The 18,331-nt window shown below is 64.7% G+C and overlaps 1 protein-coding gene across 7 annotated transcripts in view; it reads right to left on the reverse strand.

Moving 5' to 3' along the window:
• LOC111157090 (cohesin subunit SA-2-like) overlaps positions 1-18,331 on the reverse strand; it is a 54,755-nt gene that overhangs the window by 11,483 nt on the left and 24,941 nt on the right. For 6 of the 7 annotated variants that reach the window (XM_022518323.1, XM_022518322.1, XM_022518319.1 and 3 more), the window contains 11 exons: positions 13,971-14,069; positions 12,180-12,259; positions 8,973-9,080; positions 8,030-8,141; positions 7,283-7,397; positions 4,784-4,887; positions 3,216-3,308; positions 3,001-3,090; positions 2,183-2,389; positions 1,266-1,342; positions 741-828 (listed from right to left, as the gene is read on the reverse strand). In XM_022518323.1, coding sequence (XP_022374031.1) covers positions 741-828; positions 1,266-1,342; positions 2,183-2,389; positions 3,001-3,090; positions 3,216-3,308; positions 4,784-4,887; positions 7,283-7,397; positions 8,030-8,141; positions 8,973-9,080; positions 12,180-12,259; positions 13,971-14,069 — 1,173 coding nt within the window. The remainder of the gene's footprint in view (positions 1-740; positions 829-1,265; positions 1,343-2,182; positions 2,390-3,000; positions 3,091-3,215; positions 3,309-4,783; positions 4,888-7,282; positions 7,398-8,029; positions 8,142-8,972; positions 9,081-12,179; positions 12,260-13,970; positions 14,070-18,331) is intronic. The other variant, XM_022518321.1, reaches the window with a different exon arrangement.

An 18,331-nucleotide genomic window follows, 5' to 3' on the forward strand; every position in this document is an offset into this window, starting at 1 on the left:
TGCGTCTCCCCATGCTTCTCTCCTCTTAGGACTCTTCTCCTCAGGTCTCTCCATGCTTCTCTCCCCTCAAGACCCTTCTCTGCACTGAGAACCCTCCCCCCCCCTGCTTTCCTCCCCTCCGGACCCGCCCCCCCCCCCCCTTCCCTCCCCTCCCCCCCCTTCTCTCTCCTCGGGACCCTCCCCGCCATGCTTCCCTCCCCTCAGGACCCTTCCCTCTCCTCAGAACCATCCCCTCCCCCATGCTTCCTTTCCCTCAGGACCTTCTCTCCCCTCAGGTCTGTCCCACACCATGCTTCCCTCCCCTCAGGACCCTTCCTTTTCCTCAGGAACCCCCCATGCTTCCCTCCCCTTAGATACTTTTCTCCCATCAGAACTTATTCCCCCCATGCTTCCCTCCCCTCAGGACCCTTCTCTCCTCTCAGAACCCATCCCCCCATGCTTCCCTCTCCTCAGGACCCTTCTCTCTCCTCAGAACCCATCTCCCCATCCTTCCCTCCCCTCAGGACCCTTCTCTCCTCCCAGAACCTGTCCCCGCCATGCTTCCCTCCCCCCCGGGCCCCCCTCCCCCGGCCCCCCCCCCCCCCCCCCCCCCGCCCCCCCCCCCCCCCCCTCCACCCTCTCCCGCCCTTCTCCCCCCTCAGGACCCCCCCCCCCATGCTTCCCTTCCCTCAAGACCCTTCTCTCCCCAGAACCCACCCCCATCCCCCAACAAGGACCCACCCGACACCCTCTGCCCTCACCTCAGTGGGCAGGCTGCCCTGGTGCCGGCGGAAAGTCAGCAGGCTGTCCATCTTCTCATACAGATTCCAGCTGCTCAGGTCATGTGCACTGGCCAGAAATGCACACAAGGATTTAGGGCTCATCCCCACCAGGAGCTCCGACGTCCCCCAGGTGAGCCGCGAACACCGGTCAGTAGGTCCCGGAGCTGAGGGATCACCTCCCAGCAGACTGAGGGGCCACAAACCCCAGATGGCCCAGCTGGGCTCCCTCCAGTATGATGTCCAGCACCTGCCTGGTGAGGCCGTCCCCACTCTTGGGGACGCAGTTCAGGGCCTCGGATGGGCAGGATGGGCTCCCAGGTGGCCCAGAGCCACCAGGCACACCCACAGGACACCTGCACAAAGGTCTGAGTCCTCCCTACCTCACCTGGGACACGGGGGCATTTGTCAGAGTAAGGCAGCAGGCACATGGCTTGGGGGTCGTTCCCAAGGGGATGAACCCAAGGGGTTGTTCCCCCAAGGGAACGGGCGTGTTGCCCCCCTCACCTGTAGAAGGCAGCCAGTCTCCGCAGCGTGGAGCAGATCCGCCCCATCTCACCGTGTCCAAGGAACAGGCCCTGCTTCTACACAGTGGGGAGAGAGCAGAGGGGGTGGTGACGGGACACACACGTTCCAGGGGGGACTCCCCTGGGACACCGGACCGGCTTCGAGCCAGGCCCGTGTTCCTGCCTGCTCTGTCCCCAACTTTCCGGAAGGCAGCTCTTTAAGATCTCCAAAGGGAGACCATGCCCTGGGCCATTCTGTGTCCAGCTCTGCAGGACACGAAGGGGACCAGAGGACACCCTCAAAGACACGTAGGCTGAAGAACAAAGACTGTCGGGATCGGAGACCTCCCGTCTCCATGCACTTGCCTCACATCCCTGCCAAGACCCTGCCACAGGGAATACGTTTCTCCCTTTACAGCTGACAGAGCAGACGGAGAAGCGCGTTGCTGGCCTGCGGCACCCCACCATCGCGGCAGGCCCAGGTTCTAGAGCAACCCGGAGTCCTGCCTGTGCCAACAGGCAAGGCGTCACAAGCCAAGTGCCTCAGTCAGGGCCGGATGCCCGGCCCACAGGCCACGCGGCCCTCAGCCCGTCTGTGTCCACAAAGTTTTACTGGAACGTGGCCCAGTGACGCGCTGTGTCCGGTGCTGCTGGACCCCCACCCAAGCACCCGCCTGGCCAAATGCGTTTATGACACGGCTCTTTACAGAAACCATCTGCCCCCCACACGCAGACAGGGGAGCGCCTCCGGCAGGCTGGGCTTCCGGGGCTTCCGGGGCTCCCGCGGAGAACAGTGGAAGCCTTGGTCACCCGCCCGCACATGGTCCCCTCCCGTCACAGGGGCCGCGAGAGCCGCTGGGGCTCCGACAGAGAACCCCACCCCCGCGTCCACGCCCGCCACAGACCCCCGGCCTGCACCTCGTGTTGGATGAACACGTCCAGCAGCGGGGTGAGCGCGCCCACCAGCATGTCCACCAGACGGCTGCAGGCGGGCGCGGCCTGGCAGTGCGCAGAGCCCCCCTCGTCGCAGTACGTGCCGTAGGCGCGGGCGCAGGCCTCCAGCACCGCCACGTCCGAGTGCCGCTGTACCAGGCAGTCCAGCTCCAGCAGCGCCGCGTCCAGGTACTGCACGGGGGGCGGGGGGACAAAGGGCCGGTCGGGGGGCGCCGTGCGGGGTGGTGAGAAAAGCTCAGGGGTTGTGACATAGAGCAGGAAAGGTCAGGAGATCGGCAGGAGGTCAGGTGGGTCAGGCTTGAGAGAAAATGTCAGGAGCATGAGGAAGAACGGTCAGAGGTCACAGCGGGAACCGCCAGGAGTCACAGGGTTGAGAGCAGATAAAGGGTCAGGGAAAAGCTGATCAGGGGTTAGGTGAGGGGGCAGGGGATCGTACGGTTCAGGGGAAAGGTCAGGAGTGCAGTGAAAGGTCACGGGGTTTGGGAGAAGGTCAGGGACAAGGAGCAGCTGCAGTGCAGGGAGGGGGCATGGCGCCCTGAGAATAAGGTCAGAGGACCTGCAAGCATCGGGGGTGGTCTGGACCCCGTCACAAGAGTGGGTGATGGCCCAGCCCTGCAGTGCGGACAGGAAGAGGACGGCAGCCCGACACCTGAAACTCCAGGGAGATGGCACGTGGCCCTATGCTGGGACCCAGACAAGGGGTGGGGCAGGGACCCTGAGAAGGAGGGCTGGGGCCCCCACACGCAGAGTTCAGGGAGCAGGAGCAGAGTCCTGCGACGTACCGAGCCCAGGCCATCCATGTCATACACGTCCAGGTTGCAATACTGTGGGATCTGCAGGAGGGGGGTCACTTTCTCTTTGTCCGCTGCAAACTGCCCAGAGAGAGGCGTGAAGCGGAGCCCCCCAGCCTCCCCTCGCTTCTGCAGCCTCCTGGCCTGCCCTGGCGCTCCCCCAGCCTCCCTGGGCTCTCCGCCTCGGGCCCTTCCCCGCTTGGCACCTTGGAGAGCAGCCGGGGCAGTGCCTTGGCAAAGTGTCGGCTCATGTTGGCATGCTCACGCCAGCGGCGGGTCCCGTCCACCTCCCTGGCGGCCTGCAGGCAGAGCATGCGTGGCCTGAGCCCACGATGGACCCACGTGAGTCCCACGGCGGCTCTGGGACCTGCTCCCACACGGCTAGGTCACACCCAGGCAGAGCTCCCCCCAAATGAAGGATAAAACTCGGGACGACTACTCGGGTTTTTGATTCCAAGGAAGAGCTTCCCATGCAGGGACGCCACCAAGAGCTCAGCTGTCTCCCCCAAGGTCACAGCTTAGGGTGGGACCCTTATCTAGTAGTACTGGTGTCGTAAAACGGAGATTCACACACAGAGCTGGACACGTGCACACAGCAGAACGTGACACCCATGGGAGGACAGAGGCGGAAGTGGGAGGGACTCAACCATAGCCCAGGGTCACCTGGAGCCTCAGCACTTGGAAAAGTCAGGAAGAACCCTCCCCTGGAGCCTCAGGAGGGAACACAGCCCTTCTCGCCTGGATCTCAGACGTCCTGCCCCGCTGGGATTTCAGCATCCCTGTCCCGCCTGGATCTCAGCATCCCTGCCCTGCCTGGATCTCAGCATCCCTGTCCCGCCTGGATCTCAGCATCCTTGCCCTACCTGGATCTCAGCATCCCTGTCCTGCCTGGATCTCAGCTTCCCTGCCCTGCCTGGATCTCAGCATCCCTGTCCCGCCTGGATCTCAGCATCCCTGCCCGGCCTGGATCTCAGCATCCCTGCCCGGCCTGGATCTCTGCATCCCTGTCCCGCCTGGATCTCAGCATCCCTGTCCCGCCTGGATCTCAGCTTCCCTGCCCTGCCTGGAACTCAGCATCCCTGCCTGGCCTGGATCTCTGCATCCCTGTCCCGCCTGGATCTCAGCATCCTTGCCCTGCCTGGATCTCAGCATCCCTGCCCGGCCTGGATCTCAGCATCCCTGTCCCGCCTGGATCTCTGCATCCCTGTCCCACCTGGATCTCAGCATCCCTGTCCCACCTGGATCTCTGCATCCCTGCCCTGCCTGGACCTCAGACTCTGGTCTCCAGAGCTAGGGCACCATGCTTAACTCCTGTGGTTTTTGAGTCCCCTGGGGTGTGATCTTTCGTCCCCGCAGCAGCAGAGGCTCACACGGAGGCAAATCAGAGGCTGGCCGACAAACAGCTACCTCCAAAGTGAACACGGCATAAGGAAGGCTGTGGTGTGTCCTCCCCGGGGAGGCAGACGGCAGACACAGGACCCAGCGGGCACAGGGCTCGGGAGCCAGCAGGAGGGGTGGGAGCAGCTGCGAGGCGTGGCCAGCGACACCTACCTGGGTGCCAGGAGTCCCGCCCGCACGGCCGGGGGCCAAGCGAGCAGCCACGGCGACAAGCACGGGGCGGAAGCAGCAGCAAGTGGCTCTCAGGGCCACGGGGCAGGGGCACCGCGAGGCGGAGGCGGGAGCGGGCGCCACAGGGCCCTGGCATGACAGCCACAGCAGAGCGCTCAGCACAGGGGACGCAGAGCGTCAAGGCAGGGGCGGGGGTGGCACTGACTTTCTTGCCCAGGCGCCGGCCGGCAGGTGGACGCCCCTCTGCGGCTTGTCTCACGGCGGCCACGAGGATCTCGATGAGCACTCTTTCCTGCTGGCCGGTCAGGGCTGCGGGGAGACAGCGCTAGCTCAGCACACGCCGACCTCCCCAGACACAGAGCGTTCTGCAGGGATGTGCCACTCGGACGGGCCGCGGTGAGCCCAGCGTGGGCTCAGAGCACGTGGGGAGCGGGGCCAGGCTCCTAGGCACCGCAGAGCCCCAGCAGAGCTCACAGACTCCGTGACACGCACTTGACACCACCCAGGGCCCGCCCTTTGCTCAAACTGCTCGCAGAGCAGACCACGGTTGGCCCGTTCACCTCCACGTGGGGCTCAGTGCCCTCCTCCCTGGGGCTCCCCCGCCACTGTCCAATATCCCGGGACTCGGGCCTAAAACCATCCAGTCCAGGGGACAGTCTGTTCATCGGGTGTTCCGTGGTAACTTTAACTTCTCATCACACCCACCCAGACTCTCAGAATGCGATGGAACTTATCGGGAAAAAGGGTGGCCCTAGATTCAAGGACAGGTGTCCTTGTGAGAGAAAGAGCAGGAGACACACACAGAGGAGAATCCCCATGAGGATGGAGGCAGAGATGGGAGGGAGGCGGCCACCAGCCCAGGGATGCCTGGAGCCCCAGAAGCTGGAAGAGGCAGGAAGGACCCTCTCCTGGCGCCTCAGGAGGGAGCACAGCCCTGTCCCACCTGGATCTCAGTGGCCCTGTCCCGCCCCGCCTGGATCTCAGCATCCCTGCCCCGCCTGGATCTCATCTCCAGAGCTGGGCGAGGATGGATTCTGGTTTAAGCCACCAGATTTGACGTAATTTGTCACAACTACTCTGGAACTTCACATGTGGGTCCTCCTGTCCTGTGTCCCACATCCTAGACGTGGTGCCCCTATGAGCCCAGGGACAGCCAAGGCTCATACATAGAGGCAAGGAGAACAGAGACCACACAGCTGGGCCCCAGACATTTGGGTCAGAGTAGAGGAAGCATCCTCACGATAAAGAAAGATGCCCCTTCAGTGACCCCAGGGAGCATGGTTCAGGCTGCTGGTCCCGCCAAGGAACGCGATGGGCCTCGACGCCTGAGATGTGGCACTGGGACTCCTGCTGTTACTAGAGGACACTGCAGCAGACGGCAAAGGAACCAGTGGGCGCAGGGATCGTGTGTGTAGCACGGGGTCGCGGAAAGGGGATCTCAGAGTGGCGGGGCCTTGGGTACGGCTGTGGAGGACAGTGTCAGCATAGGGGCGGTCTCCTTGCGGGTGCTGTCGGAGGGGCAGGGTCTCAGAGGGATGGGGGAAGGGGGTCTCCGAGGGATGGGGGAAGGGGGTCCCAGCTGCCGGGGGCTCGTTCACCAGACACTCTGTCCACACTGCACCCTGACTCTGGGGCCAGGCTTGGAGCTTCAGTGGCTCTTACAGGAGAGCAGCCCATGGCCCTCGTCCTACAGACCCCCGACCAGGGACCTGTGAACCACATGCTCTAGACCCAAGGCCCTCTCACCCCAGGAAAGCAGGGCACATGCCCCTCCCCCCCAGCCAAGCGCTCAAGGAGCACGCACATCACAGGAGGCGTTGACAGGGATGCCTGCACCACGTGCTACTGGCCGGCGTCACAGACAGCACGGGAGGACACCCGGCGGGATGGCGGGGATGACGGGACAGGGACAGGGCGACACAAGGTGGGGGAGAGGAGGAATTGGGACAGGGATGGGGGACACAAGGGGACAGGGAGACACGGGGACGGTAGGACATGGAGGACGGGGGCAGTCGGACAAGGACAGGGGGAGATGGAGATGGTAGGACATGGGGGATGGGGACAATGGGATAGTGGCAGGGCGCAGGGACAGTGGGACATGGGGACGGTAGAATGGAGGATGGGGACAGTGGAAGAAGGACAGTGGCAGATGGCGATGGTGGGACATGGGGGATGGGGACAATGGGACCTAGGGGCGGGGCATGAGGACAGTAGGACACGGGGGGACAGCAGGACACAGAGATTGTGGGATATGTGGAATGGGGACAGTGGGACATGTATAGGGACAGTGGGACACCGAGACAGTGGGACACGGAGGGCAGGGACAATGGTACGTGGGAGACAGGGACAGTGGTACATGGGGGATACGGACAGTGGTACATGGGAGATAGGGACAGTGGGACACGGGGGATATGGACAGTGGGACACGCAACGGCGGGATATGGGGGCAGTATATGAGTATGGGGACAGTGGAACACGGGACAGCAGCCACAGGGACAGTGGTACATGGGGATGGGGACAGTAGGACATGCCTATGGCAGGACATGGGGGGTGGGGGACAGCAGGACATGGGGGGACAGTGAGACACGGTGGGGGAGACAGCGAGACACGGGGTGGGGGTGGTGGGCCTGGCAGGCACAGCAGGGAGGCCGGCAGGATCACGGCCCTGGGCCACGACTCAGAGCAGGCTTCTGGCCACGCTCACCTTGGCGCCCGCCACGTGGCTCCAGCAGCAGGGCCGTCATGCACTCCCAGTTCCGGACCAGGGCGGGCGCTGCCTCCCACAGGCCGTCCACCAGGTACGGGACGTGTCTGTGGAACTGATAGGGACGTGCCCGACACGTGAGGTCGTGAGGACGTGAAAGGAAGACGTGATGACACGGAGCAGGGAGGTCACGTGATGAACACACGGGTAAGGAGCACACAGTGATGACGGCCACTCAGGGTCGGGAGGCTATGGTGATGGTTAATGCCATGGGGCAGGGAGGATACGGGGCGGAGGACACCGGAGGACAAGGGGAGGGAGGACACAGTGATGATGACAACACACGGCAAGGAGGACACGTGATGCCCACAAGGGGCAGGGAGGACACACAGTGACGGCACCGTGGGACGGGAGGACACCTGTTGACACAGGGCAGGGCAGGCACACAATGACAACACGCGGCAAGGAGGTCAAATAATGACACAGGCAGGAACGGCTCCCTTCCCAACCCTCCCACGTGTGGTCCCACGAAGACACATGCGGACACCACCCCAGGGACGTGACTCCCACGTGCCCACAGCCAGTGTCGTCCACACGGGAGCCAAGCCCCTTCCAGCCCAGCACAGGAAGCGGGCATGCGACATAGGACACGGCACGGAACACGGGGCGCAGGCACGGGACACGAGTCTGGGCCCCGCACGTGGCTCGGACATCCTGCCCCCGGAACGCACGTGGCCAGCCCCTCACCTCGCCCTGCAGATAGAAGTCGATGAGCGCCTTCATGTTCTGGAGGTTTCTATCAAACTCGTCAGGGGGCTCTTGAGCAAAGAAACCTTCGTGGGGCGGAGGGGCCAGGAGCCTAGGGAGATCAGAGACAGTGACCCCAGTGCTGGCGTGGAAGGGGGACCCCATGCGCCTGGCTGGGCCCCAGGTCCTGCGGGGCCGGGCCAACCTGCACTCCGGCGCACTCCTCTGCACACACCGTCCACACAACGACCCGGGGAGCAGGAAGAGCAGGGAGCCATAGGGACAGGACGCAGATCACGGAGGAAAGTTCTAGAACTGACTTCTGTCTGTCTGAGCTGACTGTCTGCTCGGGCCAGCACTGGGGAGGGAACCAACAACCAGACGGCCCCCCGTCACTGCACCTCAAACCCCAGAGGACCAGAGGCGGGGACCTTTACCTGAACGCAGACCCGCCAGTGAGGGCAAGACGGCCAGATGGCCCAAGAGGGCCCTCCGGGATATGGAGCATGCTTCGGGGGGCCTCAGGGGCTTCAGAGGACCCGAGGAGGCTTCAGACCCTCAGGGGACCTTCAGGGGACCTCAGGGGCAGGGGGCCACCACCACCTCCTCAAACCAACCCACGTGTGCTCCTGCCTCTAACACGGATGAAGCTGGCTGCTCCCACACATGTACCAGACTCTGGGTCAGCGTGTCCTTCTGTCTCACGCTCGAGTGCACCCCGTTGTGTCCCTCGGGGCCCAACACCCGCCGTCCTGTATAAGCCCCGGTACCAGGCCCTGCTGTTCTCTGCGGTCCGGGGGCCTCCTCCTACCACCCCCATCTGCAGATCTGCAGCTGGTGGGACGCGGGACACGGGACGGGGACCCCACCTCCAACATCACAGTGACATGACGGCTATGGAGACACCATCAGGGGCCCCAGGGTGGCCAGGCACCGGCCTTACCTCTTACAGATGAGTTCGCCCGCGGCGGTCGCCATGGGTCTGTAGGCCGCGTACACAAACTGGAACAGGAAGACGTACTCCATGGTGGAGAACACGCCCACGTAGTGCCTGCGGGGAGACGCTCGTGAGCCCAGACCCTGCACAGGGCTTTGCCACACACGCTGGGCACACGAGGCGCTGCCACACACGGCTTTGCCACACGTGTTGTGCACACGCAGCTTGATTTACCACACGGGTTTGTGCACACGGGGCTCTGCCACACGGACCTGTGTCCGCGGGGCTCTGCCACATGACTTCTGCCCCTGGGGCTCTGCCACACGCCTGTGCACATGGGACTTTGCCACACACGCCTGTCCCCGAGAGCAAACTGAGGTTCTTTGTTGGGCCAATGGCACCAACCTCAGCTTCCGCTACAGGTGGTCCCTCTGGAACCCCAATCAGTCTGAGCTCACCTGGGGCAGCTCATGTCCCCAGATGTGAGCTGAGGCCACATGAGACTGCCACGTGAGCAGGATCCCCAGAGAGTCCCGCCTCCTACGGGGCCTCTAGGGTTAGGGTTGGTTCCTTCCCCTCCAGCCACCCATGAGCCCCAAATTAGGGGGAAATCTGTGTCCTCTCCTACGTTGGCACGTGGGCCACCTGTCAGCCCAACTCTCCGCCCTCCGAGCAGGTGTGCACGCAGAGGTATATACGGAAAGGCAGGAGACGTCCACGGGCACCCATGGGGGGAGTGGCTGGGGGATGTCGGTGGGGGACACCACCAGCGTGACCCTGTGTCCAAACACAACCTCTCAACCCACACCTGACCACAGCACAGCGGACTGACTGCCAACGTGGCTACGTGGGCATTCCCAGAACCGGCAGAAATGGGGCAGGCCGCCTACGTGCTTCACTGTCTGGGTTTTGAATGGAGGAGGAAGACCCCCGAGGACACGGGGAGCCTCAAACGAGGGGCTGGGACAGCTGCCCTCACCCTTGGATAGGGTACACAAGGAGCACATACGCTGGGTCCACATCAGCCCCATCCAAACCTCAAGCCCCGAAGCCACACGGTTCTGCCCCAAAGGAGGCACACAGGCTCCTCCCACAGCCGAGCCCAGTCATCGGGTGCCCGCCCACGGACTCAGGCCAAGCTGTGGCCCCAACACCTGGCACTTTGCTCCACCAGGCCCCCAAGGTGCTGGCAGAAGCGTAGTCAGCATGCCTGGGAGCAGGACGGCCAAGGGCGACAAAAGATGGGTATCCCGGCTGGGGTAAGGCCCAGCAAACACACACTTCCTCCCCTTTGTGGGATACGCGCCTTCGACCGGTTAGACACGGCCCACCTCACTGGGCAGGATACGCCGCTTCGCCCCCGTGCGGATCTCTGCAGGGAACTCCTCACAGGCTTTCTGGAATCAGGCGTACGGTGCCCCCTGCCCCCACCACGAGCAATCAGGTTGACACGATGCTGCGGCCACTGCCGCTTCCTTACAAACCGGGTGGCTGCGGAACAGCCGGCCCAGCGCAGACCCTCAGCGCCGGGAGGGAACCCCTCACACGTGGACCGCTTCAGCGAACGAGCCCGCTCTCCATGCTCCGGGGCCGCCTGCCACGGTCCAGCCTATCCGCTCGGCCGCCACGAGCCCCACCATGGGCTCCCATCCCCAGCTCAAAGACACACCTCCGGGGACGTCCCCCGCTCTGGGATCCTGAGCCAACGCCCCCAAGGAGCCTCCCTCCAGATGCACGAGTCCCTACGTCTCCCGTTGGGTCCGTCTCCCCGGAGGACCCCGACGGACACAGCAGCTGTGGGAAGACCAAGGGCAGGACGCGCAGCCACTCTGGGCCACCCAGGCTGCACAGAATAGGAGACAGAGGCCACCGCCCGGGGTACGCGCTGCTCTCCGTTCGGGTCCATCTTACGCTACGCCACCTTGCCGCCTGCCTGCCGCTCCTGGATGTGGCATCCGGCCAGGTGCCGGCAGAGCCGGGCACTCCTGGGACCACAGCGCAGCATGGAGGAAGCCCGGGGCCTGGCCTGCAGCTGTGACAGTGTCCCTCTGGGCTGCGGTGGGAGGCAGGGCTGCATGAGAGTCCTATGTCCACCTGGTCCCACTCTGTCCTCAGCACGGAGCAGAGACATGGCACCACAGGCAGGCCCCAGCCTTCAGGGCACAAGATGTCCCCACAGCACTCGCCCGGGCATCTACGCACGGGGGCCGAGCAGGAGGTCGTGTCCCCGTGCCCCCTGTTGCAGACATACCTGACATCAGCATCGGACACGTGACTCACTGAACAGAGGGGTGCATCGTAGAGTTGCGGGACGTCCAAGGGAACTAGAGCCCGTGGTCCCAGCCTAAGTGCTACCAGGACCCACGAGCTTCCAGAACATCCTGCAGGCCCGGCCACTGGTCGCTGCCTCCTAACACCAGCCCCTCGGCACCTCTGGAGCCCCTGAGCCAGGCCCAGGAGCAGACGGGCGAAGCCGGGACTCCCAGAGATAACTCCAACTGCCAAGGCCCAGGCCAGGCCCAGTCTGACCTTTCCAGTGACCCAGCGGGCCCTCCCCACGGACTGCGAGCAAGGACACTGGAGGCAGAGGTCTCTAACCGAGCCAGAGCACAACACACCCAACACAAGAGCAAAGGCATGGCATGGGGTTCCTTAGCCAAACAGCGCTCCGCCGGCATGACCCCACGGCCCCACCATCCGCGCCCTACACAGCCAGCAGGGGTGGAGGGTGCGGCATGGGCGTGATGACGTACAGCCAGCGGGGCGAGGGGACCCCCAGCTGACAGGGGCACAGAAGGGGCGCAGGGACCTCCAGCCGGCAGGGGCACAGAAGGGGCCAGAAGGGGCCAGAAGGGGCACAGGACCTCCAGCCGGCGGGCACGGGGACCTCCAGCCAGCGGGCGTGTGGGGGCACAGAAGGGGCACAGAAGGGGCACGGGGACCTCCAGCCGGCGGGCACGGGGACCTCCAGCTGGCAGGGGCACAGAAGGGGCACAGAAGGGGCACGGGACCTCCAGCCGGCGGGCACGGGGACCTCCAGCCGGCAGGGGCACAGAAGGGGCACAGAAGGGGCACGGGGACCTCCAGCCGGCAGGGGCACAAAAGGGGCACAGAAGGGGCACGGGGACCTCCAGCCAGCAGGGGCACAGAAGGGGCACAGACGGGGCACGGGACCTCCAGCCGGGGGGCGTGCGGCGCAGGCGCGCGACGTACTCGGATATGAGCCTCAGCAGCTGCATACACTCGGACGTGATTTCCGGCTGCCTGTCCTGCGTCATCGACAGGATCCGTTTCTGTGGAAAGACCCCGAGAGAACAGGCTTCGTGCCAGCGCCGTCGGTGTGACCCAGGGCACCACGACCCCCACCCACAGGGCGGACTGCCCCTTCAGAGGTACCGGACAGCCCGCATCAGCCGCCAGCACACGGCCCGGCACCGATCACCCAAGAGGCCGGGGCCGCGAGGCCCACGCAGAGGGTGCCCGCAGCGCCCTCTCCCGACCCCCCAGCAGGGCCGGCCCTGCAGCCCCCCGGAATCGGGGCTGGCTCGTTGGGTGGGGGCAGATGCTCTCTCCCTGCGGCAGCACGGAGGAGTGGGGGCTGGGTCGTGACCTTGTGCGGGCACGCAGCTGTACCTTTGGTGCCCTGAGACTCCAGCACCCCCCACCGGTGCTGACACCCAAGTGTGCTCTGACTTTCCCAGTGTCCCCAGCTGTCACCGCCTGTACAGACGGACCGTGACAGGGAATGCACAGCACAGGAGCTGAAGCCACGGGGCAGGGCACGTGGTTGTCCCCAGAGCCGGCAGACATGATACGGCCGGATGGGGGACCCCATCTCCAAACATGGCCACACATCACCCCACAGGGCTCACGGAACCAGGACCAGGAGCTTCTGCCACCAGACACAACCGTGCCCTGACGGGGCTCTGGACGTGCTGTCTCAGGTCAGCCCCTCGCACGGCATGGTGTTCCAAGCTGTGAGGCTGTGGGCAACGGCGGGCGGTATGGGACGGGCGGTATAGGACGGCCGCCCACAGCAGCCCTCACTCCCTCATGGGCAGGGCCTCCCTGCACCCAGAGGAAAGGCGCATCCTGAGGTCCCATGCAGTGGAGAGGACTGTGCTCCCGTCTTTCCCTGGCACCCACTCTTCCTCAGGCGTCACATCCCTCTTCTGGGGGCCTCCGCGTCCTGGAAATGCTCCAGGGCAGGGGACGCGTCTATAAATAGACGGGCACGCGTGGCCCTGTTTCGTCTGGCCTTGCTGGTTTCCGGTCAGACTCCTCTGGGGACCCTGACACGGTCAAGGAACACTTGGTTCTCCCCCACACCCACAGGGATGAGATGACGCACTGAGTGTCTCCCGCCACGCAGGCTGGCCCTCCACGTTCCCTGGCCACCTCCGAGGCCCCAGCCCTGCTCCCGTCCAGCCACGGGTCCCGGGGTGGGGTCCTTGGCCAACCGACAGCTGGCCACCCTGCACAACGGGCAGTGGGATCTCAGAACGGCATCCCGGGTGATGGCGGGGCCCCCAAACTCAGGAGCAAAGTGGGCCGCACCCTCACGTCATCCCACGAACCTGACTGCCGACCCGCAGTCCCGGAGCAGCTCTGAACCTCTGCGAGGGGACCGCGGACCCAGCAAGGACGTGCCCCCCGCCAGAATGGTGGGCGCAAGCCCTCCCACTCCTGCAGCAAGAGGTTAGGGGGCAGCACCCCAACTGGGCCACTCGGGGGCGTGCCCGTGCTCCAACCTCAGCCCTGCACGCAGAGCAGCCTGCCAGGGCCCACGTCACCCGGTGGGCCGTGAAGCGTGAGTGCTCGGCCCCGGGCTCGGCCCCGCAGAGAACCTTCAGCTCACCGTCGCAGGAGGCAGCCCCGAGCGCCGGGCTGAGATGCGGCTGGCCCTCCGGGCTAGCGAGCGGCTGCTGGACGTCCACACGTCCACCGAGATGCCCGGGGACAGGGACACTGGGCGGCGGCCGGCGGAGGCGACACGTCACTCACCTTGAACTTGTAGAAGAAAAGGCCCAGCTTCATGGCCGACTCCCTCTTCTCGTAGAGCGCCTTCAGCGCCAGGATGCACTTCATGCGCACGCTCGCGTCCTGCGGCAGAGAACGGGCGCCGGTCACCCCGCGAGGGCAGCCTCCCCACACGAGCTCGGACAGGAAGGCCCCTTCCACCACAGCGCAGACCGGCCCCCGCCGACAGCGTTCCAGGCGGGACACGGGGGTCTGCGGCCCCACCCGGTCCAGAACACGCTCGCTGGGGTCTGAACCGTGCGGCCCAAAGTCCCACTTGAAACCCTCACCCCGGGACGCCTGGGTGGCTCAGTTGGTTGAGCGGCTGCCTTCAGCTCAGGTCATGATCCCAGCGTCCTGGGAGCGAGTCCCACATCGGGCTCCTTGCTCGGCGGGGAGCCTGCTTCTCCCTCTGCCTCTGCCTGCCACTCTGTCTGCCCGTGCTCGCTCTCTCTCCCTCTCTGACAAATAAATAAAATCTTAAAAAAAAAAAAAGAAAGAAACCCTCACCCCAGGACCGCACGATGGGGCCGTACGTCGAGGTGTGGCCCTCAAAGAAGGGACTCGGCTGTAGAGCGAGGTCACAAGGGGGGGCCGATCCCACAGGACTGGGGTCCTCACGGGGAGAAGGTAGGAGGACACAGACACGCACAGAAGGACGACCCCATGAGGACACGGGGACAAGACAGGTCCACGTGCCAAGCAGAGAGCCCACGGGAGGAAGCTGCCTTGCTCCCGCCTAGATCTCACACCCCCAGCCTCAGCCCTGCCTGGGTATCTGACATCCAGCCTCAGCCCTGCCTGGGTCTCACACTCCCAGCCTCAGCCCGGATCTCACACTCCCAGCCTCAGCCCTGCCTGGATCTCACACTCCCAGCCTCAGCCCTGCCTGGATCTCTGACTCCCAGCCTCAGCCCTGCCTGGATCTCAGACTCCCAGCCTCAGGCCTGCCTGGATCTCACACTCCAGCCTCAGCCCTGCCTGGATCTCACACTCCCAGCCTCAGCCCTGCCTGGATCTCAGACTCCCAGCCTCAGCCCTGCCTGGATCTCAGACTCCCAGCCTCAGCCCTGCCTGGTTCTCACACTCCCAGCTCCCGGGACTGAGAGGAATGAACAAGTGCTATTTGTGCTGCCCCGTCTGGGATGTCTGTATGGCCACACGAGCTAATTCAGTGCCCACAGCTAAAACAGCTTTGAGCATCTGAATTGTTTTTCCCCCCAAGGCTCCAGGCCCAACATGGGGCTCAAACTCAGGACCCCAAGATCAACAGTCTCACCTTCCACTGACTGACCCGGCTGCGCACCCATCCAAGATTTTTTTTTTTTAAGCAGAGAAACATGCCATTTGTACCCACGCAGCTAGCAATGTTTTATCTTCTGACAGACGTCGCCCGGTGTGGATGCCGCTACTCTCCTTTGTGTGAGTGAAAACACAACGCACTCTCAGAAAAATGTACCTGAGGGCACCTGGCGGCTCAGTCAGTGAAGGGTCTGCCTCTAGCTCAGGTCATGGTCTCAGGGTTCTGGGTCGCCGGGCTCCCTGCTTGGCAGGGAGCCTGCTTCTCCCTCTGCCCTTCCCCACCCCCCCACTTATGTGTGCTCTCATGCTCTCTCTCTCAAATAAACCCTAAAAATGAAGAAGAGAAACGCGCACCAGGACCACTGACTCTCAAGTGGAGGTCAGGCACGTGATCGTTCTGTGCCCCACATTCTTCTGCATAAAACTAAGTGAGACCCTGAGGGACTGTTTTGGGAATAAAGAACCACGTGCAAAGCACGGAGCCCAAAGCAAGGCCACACAGTTGGCACGAGGTGGGCAGAGCTGCTCAGTGCTGACCCACGTGTAGGGGTGCCCTGGCCGGCTCCCTGTAGGGCAAGCCCACGTCCTCTGCACTCAAGGGTCCGTCCCTGCAGGGCACCTCCTGACAGCCACTCCCAGGGTCATGAATGGCCTCACCATGCCGTCCCGGAGGTCTCCGGCCATGCCTCGAGCAGAGCGGAGCAGGACACAGCAGGGCCGGGACAGAGGAGGGAGGTCCCAGCTCCAGGGAGGAACCGCGCAGCCACCACACGGCCTAGGCTGTGGAACAGCTGCCCTCAGTGGATCCCGGGAGGCCCCACATTAGCCACAACTAGTGCCCTGACTGGCCTCCTCCCTCCACACATTGGCTCCCTTAGCCGAGCACAAACAGCCTCCGAGGGCCCAGGAAAGTCACTACGCTTATCGTTTGTGCACGAAACCCATCGCGCTCCCCCCACAGAGGAAAAGCAGAGAAGTCGGCTCCAGGCGGCTGTCTGTGACCCCCCCCAAATCCCTATGTCAAGTCCCAATCCCCCCAGAGGATGGAGTGTGGAGGAGAAGCCTCTGTGGGGACCCCATGATGGGATCGGTGTCCTCGTCAAGGAGACCCCAGAGAGCCCCCTCGCCCCCTCCTCCACGGGAGGACCCGGCGAGGAGATGCCGTCTGTGAGCGGGCCAGGGGATTCTGTGCGGACCCCGAGTCTGCTGGCGCCTTGCCGGGGGACGTCTGACCCCAGCAGGGAGAGCAACGGACGTGAGCAGATCACGAGCCCCCCGGGGGGGTGTTCTGGCACCGGCGCCCGCGCACAGCGCTTGAAGCAGCACTTTGACGTTCCCATTCTCTCCCCTGCCTGCAAGAACCCCGTCTGTCTTCACCACCCAAGACCGGTCACCACGTGTGAGCAACCACACGTGACCATGAGCTCACGTGTGAGCAACCACGGCCTGCCAGGCCCACGGATCACCGAGAGCACGCCACGGCGAACCCACGGCGCGTCCTACCCTGGAATGAGCCCCCGGGGTTGCAAACATCCACATGCGACGCGGAAATTCAGCTAGAGTCTCGCCTGCGACAAGCACACGGGGCAGTGTGTGAGCCACGCAGAGATCCCTCTGCACACCTGCCCGCTCCCCGCCAACACACGCTTCCCCGCTCCCCCCATGCACACCTGTCCGCTGCCCCTGCCACACACCCACCTGCCCCCTCCACGCACACCTGCCCGCTCCCCCATGCACACTTCCCGGCTATCCCCATGCACACCTGCTCGCTCCCCCGCACACACACGTGCCCGCTCCCCCCCCGCCCACCCGTCCCCCTCCCCCCCACACACCTGCCCGCTCCCCCCATGCACACCTGTCCGCTGCCCCGACACACCCCTGCCAGCTTCCAGCCACGCACACCTGTCTGCTCCCCCCACACACCTGCCCTGCTCCCACCCACGTACACATGCCCGCTTCCACCCCAGCCTACCAGATACCTGCCTCCTTCCCCCCACCACACACATGCCCACTTATCCCCACGCACACCTGTACATTCCCCCCAACCTGCCCGCTGCCTACCCCCCAATCCCCACCCATCCCTGCACACCTGCCAGCTCCCCCCCAACACACATCTGCTGGCTTTCCACCACACACCCGCACCTTCTCCCCCAACCTCGTGCTACACGCACCCGCAGCCGCACACCACCGCACACCTGGACCTTCCCCCAACGTAGCAAGAGCCCCAGCCCGAGAGTCTGCAAGACGAGGATGACAAAACGGGCCCATCAGCTCCGAAATCACGACACACAGCCCCAGGCTCATCTCAAACACCACCCCCCCCCCCCCCCGGGCCCCGTCAGTTTCGGTTCTAACACGAAACGCACGTTTTCAGAGAACTGACTCTTCCTCGTCTACGTCTGCGACGGGGAAGAAACACCCGCCGGCACCGGCAGCCGTGGGCATCCCCCACGTTTGCGGGGCTGGGGCGTGAATGTGCGGGATGCGGAGCGACGGCTCGCACGCAGCCACCTGCTTACGATTCCCTGTGTCGCGCCCACTGGGCTGGGGACGCGTCTCCTGGTTTGGGAGCTGGCAGCAGACGGACAGGTGGACGGGGCGGGCCGACCACGGCTGCGGACATGGGACCGGCCTCTGCGCGCGGCAGGCCATGCCTGCTCCGTCACCCAAGCGAGGGACCCGGGTGCAAACTCTCCGCTGGAGGGTGGACACGAAGGCAGGGCCGTGTCCCCACTCCTCCAGGGGACAGGGGAGCCCCTACACCCCAAACCCTGCGTCAGCCCACAGTGCGACAGCTACAGTTCTGCCGCTGTGTGGAAAGCCTCCTTCGTAGAGCTGGACCCACACCAAACCGTGCAGGACGCGCGTGCTCGCTCCGGGAACGACCGGCAGCACACGCACCGGAGGACCTCCGCACAGCGCAGGGGGCAGGGCGGCGGGGCCCGCGCGCCGGGGTTCCTCGTGCACGCGCAGGGGCGGGGCGGCGGGGCCCGCGCGCCGGGGTTCCTCGTGCACGCGCAGGGGCGGGGCGGCGGGGCCCGCGC

This window comes from Enhydra lutris, unplaced genomic scaffold (genome assembly GCF_002288905.1).
Source record: "Enhydra lutris kenyoni isolate GAN:26980312 unplaced genomic scaffold, ASM228890v2 scaffoldscaffold52, whole genome shotgun sequence".
In the NCBI taxonomy this organism is placed as follows: Eukaryota; Metazoa; Chordata; class Mammalia; order Carnivora; family Mustelidae; genus Enhydra; species Enhydra lutris.